We start from the raw sequence: 19,719 nt of genomic DNA on the forward strand, positions 1-19,719 counted from the left end.
CCATCCAGAGGCTCAAAAGACATGATTGGACATCCTATATACCACATATACATTCACAGTAAAAATGTGAAGAAATAAAATTTTTCAAAAGACAATCATTGCTTTAGTTTGACACTTTATTAAATACACTACATTGGTACCTTTTCCGTAATCTTTTAAATCACTCACACACACATGGACTTACTTAAAAATGTATTTCATAGAAAAACATCTGCAAAATTAAGACTAAAATAAGAAAATACATATCACACACACCCCTGGATAATCTGCCAAAATGTTAGCAAGAATTCCTTTCATTTATTCTGTACATGTGCTTAATGGAGATACTAAGGAAAATATTATGTGACTTGAATCTGGCACCAGGCTGCAATGTTCAAAGTGTTCAGGTCTGCTAAAGGGAAGCTGATGCAAAAGTGTCTAATTACAAATGATTTTAATTAACAGTGTTTCAAACACAGGACAAAAAAACAGACACTACTCTTTTTTACAGATACTTTTGCAAATCCATTTTATAAGCCCTTTCTCCTACCTAGAGAATTAGTGAATTCTCATGTTCTCATGTAGGCAAGAGAAGCAAATACTTTCAAAAACAAATTTAGACCTATTTACAAAACATGCAAAGGGAGGTTATTTTAAGTAGGTGTTACTACAAATATCATTAAAAATAAATTCAACCTAACAATAGGATGTCCTTTCAGTTCTGTAATTCTAGGTCCTTTGTTCTTTCCCAAAGATATACATTTTCAGTGCATGGATTATCAAACGGCATACAATGCAGAGACAGAAACAAAGAAGTTTGCAAATGCTTTATATTTCTAGCTGTTATGACAAGTATGTTAAAGAGCTGAGGTTACCTCTAGCGGCGAAACCAAAGCCAGCTATTAAGCAGCCAGAAAGCTACAGTAATCGAATACATGACCATCTCCCTTTTTGCACGTTCTTTGTTTTCTTCTTCCAGAAGTTGGAGACGGCGATTAAGTTTGATTATCTAATTAAGAAAAATCCCAAAAGTGTATTAGTGCATGACATATTTAAATTGTTTTACAAAGTACTATAATGATGATGCCATAAAATGTTTGTCACAAACACTAAGTAGATTTATTCTATGCATATTTTCTACAGTGACATTTCCTATTTTTAAAAAATATATCCCCAAAAGTCACTCCATAAACACTGCCAAACCCTTTTGGGCTAGATGCTTTCAAAGGTCCCTTCTAACTCTAGCATTATTTGAACCTCCTCTTCTACCCTGCTTGCCTAATTGTTTGAGTTTTTTGGGGTTTTTTTTAGGTTTTTGCAAGGCAAATGGGGTTAAGTAACTTGCCCAAGGCCACACAGCTAGGTAATTATTAAGTGTCTGAGGCCGCATTTGAACTCAGGTCCTCCTGACTACAGGGCAGGTGCTCTATCCACTGTGCCACCTAGCTGGCCCCCCCTTGAGCTTCTTAATGGTTTAGGGAATGGTTGCAACCCCAAGCTGATACAAATAAAGGTGTCACATTCTAAGGAGATAATAGTGTACAGCAGAGAGTATGTTGGATGTAGAGCCAGAGAAACTCAATTGAAATCCAAGCTACCTCCCTCTTGGGGAGGTTTAGTTAATCTGGACCTTAATTTCCTCATCTGTTAAATGAGGTGACAATAAGTGAACTCTGAGGTTCCTTCTACTTTTAAATCCAGGATTTTATTTATTATAAAGTTAAACTGCTTTATTCCACCCACCACATTTTTCCAACATATGTATAAATATAAATATGTATATATATATATATATATACACACACACATATATACATACATATATATATATATATATATATATTTTTGGTTAGACTATAGAATGTAAGGTAGAAAGAGGCTGGAGAAATAGGTTAGAGTCAAATTGTGAAGGATTTTAAATGCCAAATTGAGAAGCTTGACAATGATGGTGACATTTGTCCTTTGTTCTTGAAGAAAACCATGACATCAGAGAAGCGATGCCATGACAAGCACATGAATTAGATATGAGTGAGGTGGGCTGCTAAGTTACCAGTCCCCTTTCTTCTTTAGTATCATCTGGATCCAGTGGCCAAATAGGAATCTGGATATTTGGAGATGGCCCTGGATGTGTGGCAATCAGTTAAGTGACTTGTCCAAGGTCACATAGCTAGTAAGTTTCAAGTGTCTGAGGACAGATTTGAACTTGGGTCCTCCTGACTCCAGGTTCTGGTGCTCTGTCCACTGTGCCACCTAGCTGGGCACCGTAACTAAAGAGCCTTTGGTTGCTACATGGGGCATAGAGGTTAAATGACTTACTCAGGGTCACATAGCAGGTCTTCCTGATTCTCAGACTAGCCCCATACCCACTACACTAAGTTGTCGAACATTACTTATTCTTTGCTGTTTTTCATTCATTGTCTTGTCTGACTCTGTGATCCCAAGGACTGTAGCAAGTAGTGGCCACAGGATTTCATGGCAAAGATACTGGTGTGGTTTGCCATTTCCTTTTCCAGGGTGTTCCCATTTTACAGAGGGGGAACTGAAGCAAACAGGAGTCAAAGGACTTTCCCAGAGTCATACAGCTTGTAAGTATCTGAGACTGGATTTGAACTCAGGTCTTCAGGACTCTAGTCCATGTTCCATCAACTAGCTGCCTTAACTTATTCTTAATGAATTCAGACTTAAGAGTAAGAATAGATCTTAGAAGTCATTGATTCCCCATTTCATTTTTTTTTTTTGGTAAAGCAATGGGGTTAAGTGGCTTGCCCAAGGCCACACAGCTAGGTAATTATTAAGTGTCTGAGGCCACATTTGAACTCAGGTCCTCCTGACTCCAGGGCTGGTGCTCTATCCATTGCACCACCTAGCTGCCCCTCCCCATTTCACTTTACAGATCTGGAACAAGATATCTAAAGAGGACAAAATGATTTGCCTAGGGTTGTGCAGTTGTAAATATCTGAGCCAAGATTTGAACTTGGGCTCAATGATTTCAAATTCTGGGATCACTTTCACTATACTACTTTGTGCAGAAAAACTACATAATTTACCCATATTTCCTCACATGTTTACTGGTTATGGAGGTAGATAGGATGATGCATCCAATTATAAAGCTATTGGGAATTAAGGAAATGCCCACACATCTATCATCTCAAATCAGAGCATACACACTTATCAAATCTATTACCCAGGACATCTTAACTAGTGTTTTTCAAATACCTGACGTCTTAGAGAGGCAGCATCTACAACAGTCACATCATCTGGTGTTCCTTCGATTGTTGTATCCAAAGTTGAAATACCGTATCTGGTAGAGAAGTAACAGAGAGAATTTAGGAATGTAAAAGAAAATATTATTAACAAAGTACCAAAGACATGCAATGGACTTTATAATGCCGAGAAAAGAACTTCACCATCTGGTGTTATGGATGGAGGCCAATATGATGAAATGCCAAAGGAGTTTAGGTTGGCAGCTATCTAGATGACAGGGATGGGGCACGAGAAAAAAAAGAAGAGGTACCTGTAAACAGAAAGAAGCACTGATCCAGATTAAAAGTTATGAGACCTCAGAGACAGAGGGGAGACAAATGGAATTTAGTCTGATGCCAAAGAGACCCAGACTGAAAAAGATTTGTGAAACCTCTTGAAACTCAAGATATGGGGCTATTTGCAAATTTTCACTTCCATTCATAATTACCAGTGAGAGGCAGGCATAGAAACTGATAATAATAATGATAATGATAATGATAATAATAATGATAATAATAATAGCAGCCCTATTCTGTCTACTTCCAGGTAAAAAATAACTTGTATCTTAATGGGTATTAACTCCTTAGTTTAAACAAACATATTCTTTATTTGTGTGTCAATCATGCTCATATAATGCAGAACTATCATTTCTCCAATCATTCTCTGCCACCTGCCTCTTCTCTTCCTTCCTAGAGATTCATCTGCTGTATTCTCCCCCAATAGGAGCAGTTTCCCTTCATAGACTAATTCTTTTTTTTTCATGTCCCAAATGGAGATGCAAAGTTACTTGTCTGACTTTAGTATATGAGCAGATTTATGGTGTCCCAAAAATCTGAATGAGTCTGAAGCTGTGAAAGCCTCAAAATTGTAAGCTAACACTTCAAACTGCCCTAAGGTCACAGGACCTTATAAGAAGGGCAATGCAGACAAATCCTGGCATGGCATGTATTAATGCTCAGGAATAAATGTAGAAATTTCCTCCTCAAAGATACAGAAAGATGAAAATTTTAAGTGAATGATATTCCTTAGGAACCAATGGCATTAAATTAAATGATATTGATAGGAGACAAATAGCTTGCCATTCCAAAAATAAAATACAGAAATGAGTAGTAAACAGCCTGACTTTTAAAATATGTCCTGATTACAAAACAAACAAACCAAAACCCCAACAAAACAACAACAAAAAGAAAAAAACCATGTCCAGATGAGTAATGATTTTTGGAGGGAAATGCAAAACAAAATAAAAACCTGAGTTACTACTTTAAATGGAATTTTGTTGGCATTTTTTCCCTGTATAATAAACTTCATTTACTTGGAAAAATTAAAGAGACTTTTTGTTCTGATTAACTGACTTTCCCAGATAACTGGGTCAAATCTTGTTTTGCTTCAGATCTTATTGGTGAAAAATCCTCCTAAAATGTACTTTCTTACCTCAGTGTGTTGGATATAGGGAACACAATACAATTTTTATCATACATTTTATCTTACTTAACCTTAGTGATTAAGATACCAAGTGTATTAGAGGTCATGTATCCTGGTGGGAAAAAAAAAAGCTGGTCTTGAAGCTAGGAGGGCCTGGGTTTCAGTCCTGCATACTGGCTTATGCGAACTTGGACAAGTCAATGTACCTGAGTTTTTTAGGCAAATCTCTTGAGACCAGCAGTTGGAGAGAAGCTGCCAAGCAACACTCGGCAGAGGGAGTTTGCTCACCTGGGAGTTCCCTACATTATTAACTAACAAGTTTAGCCCTGGACCTAGAAGTGGAGGCCTCAGCTAATGAACCTAGCTGGATGACAGAGCTGCCAGGCCATTTGGAGGAAGCAGAGAAGAGAGCTAGCCTTAGGAGGGGTTGGGGATTTGAATCCAGACCCTGGCACTGGCTAGTTATCTTATCAGGGGCAAGTAAGTCATTTAGGCCCTCTGAATTTCTTTATCTGCAAAAAAAAAATATTAATAATATTTGGACTATTTCCTGCACAGGACAATTCTGAGAGGTAACACAATCATGATGGCAAATGCTCTGGGAACTTGAAAACTCTCTAGAAAGGTCAGATATTATGATTATGGAAGGTCCTTTCCAAAATTAATCCTGGACTCTGACAACTCCATGAGTAATACAAGCAAACTGAACAACTCCCTAAGTTTTGCAAAATCAATTTTGGACACATCTGAGAATTTTTTTGAACACAGATTTTATTTTTGCACTGGGAGGGAGTTTGCCAGGAGCTTTTGTTGCCCCTATCAAGTGAAGAGGCTGAACTAGAAGGACAAGAGAGGTACAAGGGGTCAGGGTTAAGTAGAACACTAGCTTTGACCTGGGGAACACAGACCCTGACATTCCCTAGTTTACCAGGGGCAATCAAAGAATACCAAACACGGGAAAAATGGGCTCCAAATACATACTGCTTCATATTTCTTCTACATTCCAGTATCATCAATACTATATTATTCTCTATATTATGTGATCGTGAAGTAGGATTTGGAAAAAACAAGATATGGGTAAACTAATATACAAAAATTCCTGAAAAGTCCCTAGATAATACAAATCAGGCACATATTACACAATTAAAAAAAAAGTTACATCTGCAAAACAGAAATAGCCAATTACAAATGAAAAAGAGGTACTACATTTTCTAAGCTTTGCCAAAACAAGTAAGAGTTTGGGGACGACTAGCTGGTGTAGTAGATAGAATGCTAAACATGAAGAGAGAAAGGCTCATCTTCATGAGTTCAAATCTGGCCTTAGACATTTACTAGCTGTGTGACCTTGGGAAAGTCACTTAACTCTTAACTGTAGTTTTCTCATCTATAAAATGAGCTGGAAGAGGAAATGACAAACCACTCCAGTATCTTTGCCAAGAAAATCCCAAATGGACTCACAGAGAGTTGGACATAACTGAAAAACTAAACTAAGTTTACCTTGTCAAAGAAATCTAAGCAAGTGAAAAACAACTGACATATCTCAATGAAATGTGCAACGAACAGACATGTTTAGTCTTTTTGGTCACAGCAGTCTGGGAAAGCTAATGAATACTGATTGTTCCTTAAATGCACAGAATAAGATGCATAGGATTTTACAAAGGATACCCCATCATACTGAAATACTTATTAAAATATTAATAAACTCACAGACTACAGGTTAAAAACTTCCTGGTTTTCAAAAATACCTTACCTTTTAAATTGAGTCTTGTATGACTTGAAATTGAAAATTTTAAGAAAACAGAGTCAAAACACAGTTTTGGCTAACAGTTTGAAAATATTTGTAGGGAAAGACAAAGTGATCATAGAACAAAAATGAAGAAATTGTCATGAATTTAATTACCTTAGTAAAAAGAAAAAGTCAAGTAGTCACTGGTGGTCCAATGATGACCCATTTTTGAATACTTCTGCAACCAGTTCCCCATTGAGAAGGGGGGATGTCTTGGTCCCTCCAGGAGAATATACAGCAAAGGCTATTTTGCTTTGGTGTCCCTGATGCTTCCCCACATTTATTTTTGAGCAGCATCTGTGCTTATTGGTATAGGGAAGACAGGATGGGCAGGCAAACAGGATGTGATCTGCATTACTAAAGGGAATATTTATATTCATGAGATCACCGAGTCCCTGATGTATTTGAATATTGGATTTGAACACAGATGTAGAGGGCCAATGACAAAAGGTAAAGCTATTTGTAAAAGTCCATCAGTGGGAGGGAATATATGAATTATACATGGAACAGCCAAATCAAGAAATTAAAAACGAAGTCATTTTTTTAAAGCTTAATTAGATTATCAACTTTTATTTTTAATTTTATCTTATAAAAATTAATTTATTTTATTTATCTATCTCAACAAATTAAAAATGATTCCTTAGAGACCTGATGCAGTTAAGAACCAAAACTCAGCTGATAAGGAAATATCAGTAATGTGCAATAATGCACATACATTAACAATCAGATGCACATAAATCAGGACTTGAGAGAAGCAATGTAGTATAGTAGAAAGACTGGTCATCAGAAGAAGAGTTTGAGCAATAGCTCTGCAATTAACCCTATATGTAACTTTAGGTAACTCCTTTTTGTTGACATATTTCATCTATGAAATGATGGATTTGATTTAGATGAGTGGTTTTTAATCTTTTTTGTATCATGGATTTCTTTGGCAGTCTGGTGGATCCTCTAAGACTTACTCATAATAATATTTTTAAATGCAAAAATTATACACGGAAGATTATTAAATAATCTAAATGAGACACACTGAAAGTATAAGAAACACTGAGATACAACTGTCAAAATATAATTTAAAAAAAAGTTCAAGGATACCAGGTTAAGAAATCTTGGTTGAAATGACATCCAAGGTCTCTTCAAGACTTTTTTCCTGCCATGCTATGAGTCTATGACTATCTTTTTCCTGTGCCATTAAAAAAAAATAAGTAGCCTTTCTCAGGCTTTGATTGTAGAGCTAAAGAAATTTCCTGATCCACAGAATATTACTAGTTCAAGTACAAGTTACAAGTACAAGCATTTCTTTTAGGAACTGACCAAATCATAAAGGTGAAAACCAAAGGAATCCAAAGTATATTGGAAAATTCAACAATTAATGTACTTGAAATTCCAGATTGATAGAGACAAAACTTTAATAAACTATTTACTTATCCTTGATTGGCTAAAAGGCTCAATAAGGACACCCAGTTTACCTGATGTCATGATGAGGGTTAGAGGTGGCAGCCGCGGAACCCCCACGTAACACTGGCCTAAAGCAGGGTTTTGCAGGAAGTAGGCACGAGACAGATCAGGAAACACAGAGGAAGTAATGAAAAACACAAATGTGGGGAAAAAACAGGACAAAGAGAAATGTCAAATATATTCAATTATATTGTATAATGTTTCAATACAATATAATGTTACCTAAAGTAATTTTAAACAAGTTTATATTTTAAATGCCTTCCTTTTTTATATTTCTCATCAAATAAAACTAAATTGATAAAAAAAACCCTTAGATAACAGAAATGCTGCTGTGACAAGACAGTATTCACAATATAAGTTTAATGAAACTCAAGGGAAAAATTTATCAAAAAGTCCTATGGAATTTCTTTTTTTAATCATGAGAAACTTCAAAAATGTCTCAGGACCAATTAGCTGCACCTGCATGATCATGGTTGCTCATTTGATTCCAATCAGTACAACTTTGTTGAATCAGAATTGCAATTTTTAATGGACTAATGTCTCCCATGGCTCCCTCCACTCCACCCTTTTGGGGGATTATTATTTAAAAAAAACAAAACAGCCCACTAAGTATAAAAGATCTTCACTTTCAAGAGCAGAGATACATCCCTCAGTTCTGGAGCAAAAAAGGTCCCACGTCAAGGGATGGCAAGTTTTAGAAGCTGAGCAGGAGCAGGTGAGGCAGCATGCAGAACTCCATAACTGAAGTTTAGTCTCCAGAGACAACCAGGACTGACATACAGGGCTGCTGACAATGAAGGCTAAATAAGGTGCAGAGGAAAACTGTGTGGGGAAGTGAGCTCAGGGCTGAAGGCACTGCCCTGCCGCTGGCTGGGATCAGAGCTCACCACTCACACAAGGATTCATGCCTTTCCCACCAAATTAAAACTTAAGCAATTCTCCCAAAAGTAGTCTGCAAAGTTTACTGACACAGAAGGGAAAGAGGAGAGTAGAAGAAAAATTCCTATTTTCATTGTTGATGCAATTTATTTCCAGTTACTATTAGGTGCTGTATGATACTATATTTCTTATCCATAATAATATTTTAAAATCTTTTGGAGTTGTGTCCTCCAAAAGTTAACAAGATTCACAGTGTTTTGGGTCACAGTGTAATTCATTCTCCTCAAAGGTGACCTAATAACCCAACAATCTTAACACTTGTTTTTTGTTAAAGGCTGCACAAAGGTATCTATCCTAGGCTAGCAACCCAGTGGAAATGCTAAAGTACTTTTGGGGAGGCTCGTGAAACTTGCATTTTGTTAGTTAAAGGAGAAATAAAAATTAGATCTTAAAAATTTCTGAACTATTTTAAACTGGTACAATTCTCATCAAAATTTTAACTAAAACACCATTCAGAATATGATTACATTTGTTAATAAATGTTAGCAGAAGTCACTGTTGTTCTTCAAGTTACGACAACAGATGAAGGTTTGAGATTTGAAAGCATACTTCTATTCCAACATATCTGCCACGTGAATAGTATGAAAGAGTTACTTCCGCCACAAAGATTTCCGTTCTATATTGCACAGCCAAGAAGCCAAAGGTTACCTTTCACATCGCATTTCATTTTGTCTTCTCAAACTGGTAATTATAATATAAAGGAAAATTAGAAAGGCATCTAGAAGAGTTACAAAAACACACACACGCACCCATTTTCTCTTATGAACCACTGAAATTCTAGTTTCCTTCTAAGGTAGATTTTGAGGTTGAATAATTTTTTCCTAATGCTAACCATAACTAGAATAATCAACTATCTACTGTGGCAACTGGCAAAATGGATAGTACAAAGTTAAAAACCTATATTGTTAAAAATACACTGCCTAGTACAGTAGTAGAATAAAAACATCTGTGGTCATTCAGTCCTATTGCAAAGATTATTTGGGTCAATATGTTTCTTTTAAATAGCAATATAAATTGCTGGTATTGCAGAGAAAAATAATTTTACAGAGGTACAATTATATAATCCAAATATATGTGTGTACATATATCGTGTGTGTGTGTGTATGTGTATGTGTGCATTTAAAAAAAATTATTTGGGGCAAAGAAACACCATAGATACACTTTATGGCTGTTCACCAATACAATACCTTTTTACTACGGTTTAAATAATATTGTTTTATTAAAATGAGATTCTTTAAAATATCAATAATTTTTACATTGGATGGACATTTTGAAAAAAACTATTATACCACTCTCATGACAAAATTGCTTCAGTACTTATTTGTATTCCAAAGACAAGTTAGGTGTTGTTAGTTTACTTCAAATTGTATATACAAGTAACTAGATTTGTGAATGTACTGTGGTCATCAGCAAGTATTCCTTATAACCATTGACTTAAGTAAAAGATAACAGCCCAACATGTTTTTGGTCTGATAAAGGATTAAGCCAAAATGGCCCTTGGGTCCTGGGGTTACTGGTTTTGATGTGCATATCAACCACCTCTCTGGGAACATGGAGGAATAATGTGGAAATTATTCACCAGCTCCACATAAATCTTCGTATAAAAGAGTATTTCTAACAAGTGGCTCAATGGGTACTTAGGGTATTGAATAAATACTCTTATGATAACACTTCATGACAAAGCTGATATGTCCTATCAGTCAAGTAGAATAAATATCTATGAATATTTTCTATAATAAATAAAGATATAGGTGTATGCATGTGGGTATATACATATATATATACATATATATACACATATATAAGGATGCATGTGTAAACACATTCTTTAAACAATTAAAAATTATAAGCTGATGACCCACCATCAAACATATGAAATGGAGATGATGATGCATTCCTCTATTAGTTAATGTGTAAGTCACATAATTTAAATTGAATTCTAACTTGGTGGCCCTTAATACATGTACCTTATTTCCGCATGCTAAAATTCCAAGATTCGTAGGTCAAGATTTCTAAAACAAAATGAGCTCGAGTGCCAGGAGAACATCAAAATGGAAAACATTTCAACCTACCTAAAATAATTCAAAATTCACTTTAATTTGTGTGACAATGCATTTTTTAGAATAAATTATGTTATTTCATTGATTACCAAATGCATAATAATAGTAAATATTAAAGGGACACTGTCAAATAGTTATAAATATCTTATTTACTAAACTGATGTGAATAAATGCTTCCAGAATTTTTCTTTTTAATGACCTGAATTTTCATTGTACAATTACAAACTCAAGAGGCAAAGCAAAACTGACCTATTTTCACTGTCCATTCTGAAATGCAAAAGAAGTAATCAGTGACAAATTTAAATAGTTAATTTTAAAATAAAAAAAATCAGTGTCCTTTTAATTAAAAAAAAAAAAAGACAATTATGCCAAGTCAGTATGGTACAATTATAACAAAGCAGACAGAAAAGCTGATTGGAAAAAAAAAATGAAACCCAGAAACTCAATAATACAATTGCCATAGCTCACTTAAAAACGTTCTTTCTGAAGGAGATAGGACCAAAGTTAAAAGATACCCAAGAGCAAAAATCAACAAAGGAAAACTGTTATCCTACAGAATAACCAAAAAAAAAAAAAAGTCATTTTAACCATATAAGCAGCATTAATTTGTAATCATGCAGGTAAATAATTATCCAAATTTCACATTCCTATTTTCCAATTTCTAAGAAATCATGCTATGAGGTTTTTATAAGAGGAATTTTATTTGTTGCTGATATCTATGAATAAAGCTTATCCAATACACAGAATCTAAGAGATTGGAATACAATATAAAACCTTTCCTAAAGAAACCATCCATTGAGACTGTATACTTAGAATGAGATCTTGTGATGTGTCTAGGAGACCAGATAGCATCACTATCAATAGAATTAATTCATGAATAATTAAAAGTTATCTATATTATACATACTGGTGGTGCTTCAAATAATTAAGGGAAGATTAAGAGGTTTTTTTTTGCCTAGAAAGACAACTTTAAAATAACAAAATTTACAATATCTAAAAATTCACAAAGGGCTTAAAGTGATTTACATAATAGGCAAATTCAACTGAAGTCTTGTTAAGAATTCTGATATAGCATCAGTGAACCTCATGTAAATTCTTTTTATCTAATAAATAGATAGGTTATTACTGCTTTAGTCATACTTTCCAGGATCTTTTTAAGAAATATCCCAAGTATTTCATCAAGCTGGAATTTTATTATAATTTAATATAATTAGGGTTCTGGAACTTGGAAATTTTTTTTTTTTAGTATTTGTTAATAGTCATTATAACAGCATTTATTATACTGGAATTTAGTACTTTCCAAGAAAAGAAATAGTAAAAGTCCTGACAGAGAGTTATGGAGTAACTATAGGCTAGAGAAAAATATTCACACTCAGTGAACATGTTAAAAACTAGCCTTGAGTACCTTTGGCTCATGTCCCTAAAATTAGAGAATTTTAGACTATGTCAGATATGTGAGACTAGATAGCCTGCAGTTCTGTGTCATTTTAAGTTTAAGAAAATTCCTATCAGGAAACAGAATGACTCTAGAAAAGTTCCAGGACTTCCAGATTGTAAAAGAGAAAATCCCAATTCATCAACAGACTCCAGAATCATTGTATAGTCTACAGACCCAGTCTGGCATTCCTCTAATAAGAAGGGATGAGATCCCAGAGCTGCATTTCCAAAGGTTGAGAATTATGGACAAGATATCCTGCTACTTGATTAAACCAATAGGTCTGCCACTGCCTTCATGGATGTGTGCACAATGGCAACATCTTTCCTCAACAAGCCATATTGAATCATACTCGTTTTTTACATATGATCTCTTATGAACGGGACCAACGAATAATAGCTCTTTTAAAGTAAAGACCAGTTAGGCTGTCAGGTCTTCATAAAATAGTTAAAATTGTAGTTACAATATTAACAAGCTTGCTTTCCTGCTACAGCATCTATAGTCTAGAAAACTACACAAATTGCTTATTCTTCTACTGAAGATGCTGTATGACAAGCTTCAAAAGCACATGTTCACAGGGCAAACCCAAAGCTCTACATAACTGTGAGCTTTTATCAAAGAAACGATGCCACTTCACTAATGGATAAAGAGCTTGGCCTCAAAGTCAGGACTGGGTTCAAAGCCCACCTCTGACAGAAACCTGGAAGGAATAAATTGGTTTCACTACTCACAAGCAACTCTATAAGACTAAATGGTGGAGTCATAGCTGATTTGCATCAATAAAGACTTTACCATAGGACTTACCTAATGAACTCATCATTTCCTTTGACTTCCCATCTCCCAGAAAAAGAGAATCAGCAAAAAACTGGCATGAAAAATATTACCCCAAAGGCATTCTTAAATGCTTTTAAAGAAATACTCTCAAGAGAGCTTTAAATGTGGTCACAACCAGTACAAAGAAGTATGGGCTTTGTAATCTAAGGCACCATTCAAGTAAGATAAAGGAAAAAAACCCAAGATTAAATTTTGCTACCTACAGTAACATGTCTTACATAAGAAGGAGTAAAAACAAATAAGATAGCTATAAGGCTGCGATTAAAACTCAATTTTTTTTCTTTTTTTAGGTTTTTTTTTGCAAGGCAAATGGGGTTAAGTGGCTTGCCCAAGGCCACACAGCTAGGTAATTATTAAGTGTCTGAGACCAGACTTGAACCCAGGTACTCCTGACTCCAGGGCTGGTGCTTTATCCACTGCGCCACCTAGCCACCCCAATACTCAAATTTTAAAAGAAGTCAATATTTATTATCTGTGTAAAAATTTCCTAGAGTTTTGTCAATAAGACCATGAGCCTATGTATATATATATATCCCAGATGCTTTCTATCACATCTCTGTGACTAGACAGAAAAAGCCTAAATATCTCCTACATAAAATGATACTATAAGACAAAATCTGACTGACATTACTTTGGATAAATGTGTTTGAGTATGTTATAGAAAGAACAGTGGCTTCAACCACAAGGCCCAGCCTCCAATGCTGGCTTTGCAATATGATGACATGAGGAAACCACTTCAAGTGTGAGTGTCTCAGTTCCTCACCTGTATAAGTCCAATACCTATAACTAGATCCTGTCTGAGGGCCCTTTGTACAATAAATTCTAGGAGCCTGCAAAGGTCAATTTTATTTATATAAATAACAATGACTAGTCATCTCTTGACATATCCAATCCCAAGTATCCAGAATAAGTAAACTAAAACTTTAAAAATGCCATTCAGTTGCTACAGTTAGAAGCTCACTATCATACTTTACCAAGTGTACGAATTAGATAACATGACCTCAAGAAATGTGAATTTTGGACAATAAGTTAAGAACACTGAAAGCAAAGGAAAGCAAAACAAGCTATTTCATCCACTGCTAGTTAGAAAGAAGCTATACAGAAGAAAACACAAAAGACACCACACTCCACCAACAAGAAGCCAAAAAAATAGAAATAATGATAATAAAAAACAAAGTAGTAAAGCTGGCAGAGTCACTGATGGCCAATCACCTGCGATTTTCATCCAGCACATCCAAGACCTGCTGGTAAGCCCTACGAGTAGAAGACTGGATAAACGACAAAATGCCCCGAGCAGAGTAAAGATTAGATCCATCTTCGGGTAACATATGGGGAGGACAGACACGGGCCTGTTGTTGTGATGGTGTCACACTGTGTATACAAGCACAGCAAATGAAGAGAAAAATACTGGAGTCAGATTTGAACAAAACTTTGGTTAAATATCTTCCCCAAACATTTATATATACTTCATTTTTCTTTACCAGTTCCCCACCCTCCAGTTTCAACAGATAAAATCACTATCAACCCCCAAAACTTAATAAGATAAAATATTTTGCTGAAGAAAAAAATTTCAAGACTAGATGTCAAACAAGAATGGTAGTTTTTGTACCAAAATACAAAAGTAATCCAACTGCATCAATATGAAAGAGAACATAGAAGAGCAGAGATCAGTTCCAATGGGGCTTCCCCCTGCCTTGGAGGCATTTTCATTTTACCTGGTATTCAGCCTGAAATAAACACATGTCTAAGTAAGCAAAATGTATATCTCCCGGATAATTAGAAGACTCAAAAAGAATTATAATATGCAGATGACAAAGTTCAAGCACATGAATATCAAAAGGCTATGCAGTAACATGTTAATTCATGAACCTTCCATTTAAAGAGAAAGGAAATTGTTAATTCATCTGGAAGTCATTTTTTCAGGAAATCAATTGTTAAAAAAAATAAAAAGATGAATGTAAAGGTCTAAGTCCTATAAAACTGAAGAAAAGCATTGTGATTACTTATTTGTCCATGCTCATATGCACAAATGAAACAGAAAAAAACAAACGAGAAAGAAATAAGAACCTTTATCTTTTTCTAAACAAGGCAGCACTACTTAATCTTTGGAGGCCAAGAATGCTTTTAAAATTAGGAAAACGATGGTCCATTACTACTTCTGAGTATGAAGAATACTTTGAATCTTTTATTCACATTTAGCATGAAATTCACTTTCTTTGGCTCCATCTCCAAAGTCTCCTCAAAGCTGAGTACATTTGAACAACTATTATATTTGGGAACATGCCAAATAAACTCTTCTAAGATTGGAAAGGGCTTTTTAGTAACCTTAATAGTTTTGGAACATATTCACTTCAGTATTAGATACTGGAATAATATACAGATATGGCACCTCATTGCCTGGGCTAGTTATTCATGACTATGCAAAAGCAGAATTATGACACCCAAGAGAAGTGAATATTACACATTTTGCCTTTATGACAAGATTAGTATATGCTTTATGTGCTGGCATCAAAGAATGATGACAGGATCAATGATACCAATTAACAATGGATGAAGTAAAATAAAGATGTTTTGTTTCTTTTGCCTTATGTCAGATTTCTAGATGTGATAAGAATTTTTAATGAACTTGCAAGATGAATGAGGTAATTAAAGAGAATTTTGGAGTCTTGAACCAAACCTATAGAAACTCTGAAGAATTTTTGAGTATTTCAGATGCTAATTATAAAGTATTAATACTTTATTAAGCAAGGAGCCACTTGTTCCATTTATTCCTTTGTTACATTAGAAGGGGCTGAGACAAATATTGTCAAGGTTAAAAGATAAATTGTGACATTGTTTGAAAACCCCAACAAATTTAGGAATCTACATTAGAGCCAAGGACATTTTATATCTTGAAAATTGAAACTCTCTTTTCCTCAGATGACTTACTCAGGCTCCTACAGTCAGTCTATCAAATTGCTCATTTTAGGAATGTGCTTACATGATGATAGTGGGTATATAGCAAAAGCCATCCTGAATTGTGGGACAGCAGTCTCTGTAACAGTCAATAAACTGACTGAGAAAGGTAAGACCTGAAGATCCAGAAGCAAAATGGCCTGGGAAGTAAGCAGTAATAATAATTCTAGGTAAGACAGAGAATGCCTGAAGAGCTAACAGTAGGAAACCTGGTTGTGAGTTCATAGTAGAGGAATGCCACTGGAACCTAGAGGCAAAGAGAGAAAATAAAACAAATAATCTGAAACAAATGTTCCACCTCATATCCTTCAAGTTATTGAAAAGTTAGTCTAGGGGCAGTTAGGTGGCACAGTGGATACAGCACCGGCCCTGGAGTCAGGAGGACCTGAGTTCAAATATGACCTCAGACACTTAATACTTAGCTGTGTGACCTTGGGCAAATCACTTAACCCCACTGCCTTGCCAAAAAAAAAAAGTTTGTCTAGCTTAACAGTTACCCTGCAGCACCAGCCAGGGATAATTATCAATGACTGCACTGTGAAGTTTATGACTTTTGCTAATACTTTTCTAAATATTATATTAATCTCTGAGTCAGATACATAAATTTGATTTACATATTAACAGAATTATTTACATTTGTAGATATGTCTATCTCTGTGTGCACATACATTCATACAACATATTTTAGTTTTAAAAGTTTAAATCATTTTTGTACATGATGTCCAAGAACAAAATAATAAAAAAAAAATGACGATAAGTTGAACCTTTGACCCAGATGCTTTTGGTCCCTTGGAATTTAATGATCTCTAGAGAGTAAATGAAAATCATTTCCTGAAAGATAAATCTTGAGTCAGAACTGACAATAAAGAAAAGTTTATTCAAGTTCTGAAGACTTAAGGCTTCTTGGATTATAGTATAGTTTTAAAAATAAAACTTGAGAGAAACTACTTAGAGATGATAGATGAAGGCTAGTGTCTTTATAAATGTTATCAAGAATAACCTCACTACCATTTCCTCTCAAAGTACTTCATTGATAATATTATTTACTTCTTAATGGGGATTAAAGAAAATGTCTTAACACCTACAGAGATAAGGACTGGACTTGTGAAATCATCAGTAAAAGAACTGTGCTCAACTTTTAAATAGGTCAGTACCTTCTCTGAAACATCCTATCTTAAAAAGTTGCCAGGAGCACTGAGAAGTTAAGTGACTTGCCCCTGGTCCAAAGCCAACACTAATATGTGGAGGTAGATTTGAATTCAGGTCTTTCTCTCTCATATTTCTTTCTCATATTGTCAAAAAAAAAATAAATTTATTATGACCTTTAATTTCATTTAAATTGAAAATGTCAAACTTATTTTAGTTTCTGATAAACTGAAAATCAACAACTGAAAATTCAAAAAAGAAAAAGGGAATACTGTCACATCAACTGCTACTGCTGAGAGGAGTCTATGCAAGATAAAAGCTCAGACTGTTCTAGTCATAATAAATGCATTTATTTTTTGGAAGTCAATTGAAGAATTAAGATAAAATCTTTAACTTAAAATTTTATTGCTCTAAGAACATTCATTCTTCCCTGTATATTCACTCTGAGAAAAATTTTTTAGTTTTGAACCTCAAGAACTGACCCCTTTTCACAAATAACAAGAAAATTCTGGGACAAATAAAATGAATGAGTAATGCATGGAGGTTATCAGAATCAGAAGGACCATCAATATAAAGATTACCCTTAAGTCAATGAAAAATTTCTGTTGGCATTCAAGATCTATTCTGCTTAATAAAAGAAAGAAAAGGCAGGTACTCTTAAAAAAAAAAAAGTTAAAAACCAAACCAAAACATTTCATAACAGAAGTAGCAGAAAAGTTATCATCACCCAGATATTACTCTGTAGACAAGGCAGAACATAACTAACTACTCAAATGAACAAATACCATTAATTTCAAACTAATGTTTAGTAACATTCCACTTGAAGTTTCATTTAAATTTGTTTGCAAGTTAGAAAAACTTTAAAGAAAGCATTAAGGGTAGTGTCAATCTTGTTATTTTACTGGTACTTTATCTACTTTAGCATTGCAGAATAATCTACTACACATGTATTGGGCTAAACAATGTTAGAAGATAATAAGCAGATTTGGCATTAATATGTGTAAGTTCATTACCAAAAAATGAGTCTAAAGTCAATTGCCTTTTCCCCCCAAGGTTTTCTATGAGAAATGATATTCCTCAATTTTTGAAATTAATCCTCTTTGGTGAGATGTTGGTCTTTTTCTGACAATTTGTGCGTAAAAACAATCAAAGGGAAAACATTCAAATTTTCAGATGAATGATAAATTTCCTTGTTATTTCTTAAGTTGTCAAAAACAGGAAAAAACCCTTTTTGAGGTCTATGTCAGGCAGAACAAGTGATTCTCAGAATGTGATTGAGAAGAACCCAGAACCCAATAGATCCACCTACCCACCCACCCACTGTGTGATGTTGTCATCTGCTTCTCCTGACACTAAAGAACTCCAACAGTCCTTCAATCCTCACGCATCAAAGCAATGACAGGGGTCATGCAGTAGATTCTAGGTCAATGATTCTCAACCATATTAGGAGCATCTAATTAACTCAAAGAATCATGAAATTTTAAAAACAAATTCCAAAACAAAGCTTCATTTTGGCTCATGCTAAAGATTCATCAAATGGTACTTTAAGGAGGCTGTTTTTGAAAATATACTGCACTGTAGCTCAAGTAAGACTAAGAATTATTGCTCTAGGTTAATTTTAGTTCAGAACGCATATATTTGCAAATGTGTGTGTGTGTGTCCATCTAGGTATGTCCCTGTGTGTACACACACACACACACACACACACACACACACACACACACACACAAATGCATATCTGACATATCATCATATGTCTGATGACACTGTTTGAGAAACCTTTAATGGAGGTATTCCAGAGACAAGCAGTAAGAGAATTAAGGCATTATGTGCTAATCATTTTGTAAAACAAATTAGTATTACAAACCTACAGAATTAAAACACTTCCTACTTGCAAAGAGCAGATCAGATAAAAATCTTACGTGTATTCCGGGGCTGAAAGCGATGTCTGGAACCTTGAAATTTTATTTCTTGGGGCAGAATCTGATCTGAGCCACCTTAAATAATAATTATGCTTCTTTTACACATTCATCTTTGTAAATACCCAAAATAACTAAAATATAAATATTATTATTCAGAATCCACTTTTGCATTGATGGCTGGACATAGTAAGCACTTTCTATTGCTTCTTAAAAACAAAGAATTTAGCCTTGAAAGAACGTAAGTTTTCAGCCTCCTGCTCATTCTACTCCCATTCTAAATGATGTCAAAGAGAGGGAAAAGTAATATAAGTGAAGACAAAACATAAATACACAATTATATCTATTTTCATTTGGTGAGGAAAAACTAAAGTTATATATTAAGAATTAATAAAATTTGGAAGAGGCAAATCAATTTTTATACTATCACTGTTCCTGCCTCATCACATTAACATACATGTGACATGTAGAGCGCTTAATACACAAAATTCCATTTAGGACTTATTTACAAGCAAACATTTAACATTTATGTACTACTTTGAAGCT

General features: G+C 34.7%; 1 protein-coding gene across 15 annotated transcripts in view; it reads right to left on the minus strand.

Moving 5' to 3' along the window:
* MFF (mitochondrial fission factor) overlaps positions 1–19,719 on the minus strand; it is a 52,432-nt gene that overhangs the window by 9,028 nt on the left and 23,685 nt on the right. For 3 of the 15 annotated variants that reach the window (XM_074191231.1, XM_074191227.1, XM_074191230.1), the window contains 7 exons: positions 19,177–19,251; positions 14,366–14,524; positions 11,134–11,151; positions 9,473–9,505; positions 7,897–7,953; positions 3,196–3,280; positions 855–988 (listed from right to left, as the gene is read on the minus strand). In XM_074191231.1, the coding sequence (XP_074047332.1) occupies positions 857–988; positions 3,196–3,280; positions 7,897–7,953; positions 9,473–9,505; positions 11,134–11,151; positions 14,366–14,524; positions 19,177–19,251 (559 nt within the window). In that variant the 3' untranslated portion in view covers positions 855–856. Of the gene's footprint in view, positions 1–102; positions 989–3,195; positions 3,281–7,896; positions 7,954–9,472; positions 9,506–11,133; positions 11,152–14,365; positions 14,525–19,176; positions 19,252–19,719 lie in introns of those variants that run through there. The other 12 variants (XM_074191232.1, XM_074191234.1, XM_074191228.1 and 9 more) reach the window with 11 other exon arrangements.

This window comes from Macrotis lagotis, chromosome 6 (assembly GCF_037893015.1).
Source record: "Macrotis lagotis isolate mMagLag1 chromosome 6, bilby.v1.9.chrom.fasta, whole genome shotgun sequence".
In the NCBI taxonomy this organism is placed as follows: Eukaryota; Metazoa; Chordata; class Mammalia; order Peramelemorphia; family Peramelidae; genus Macrotis; species Macrotis lagotis.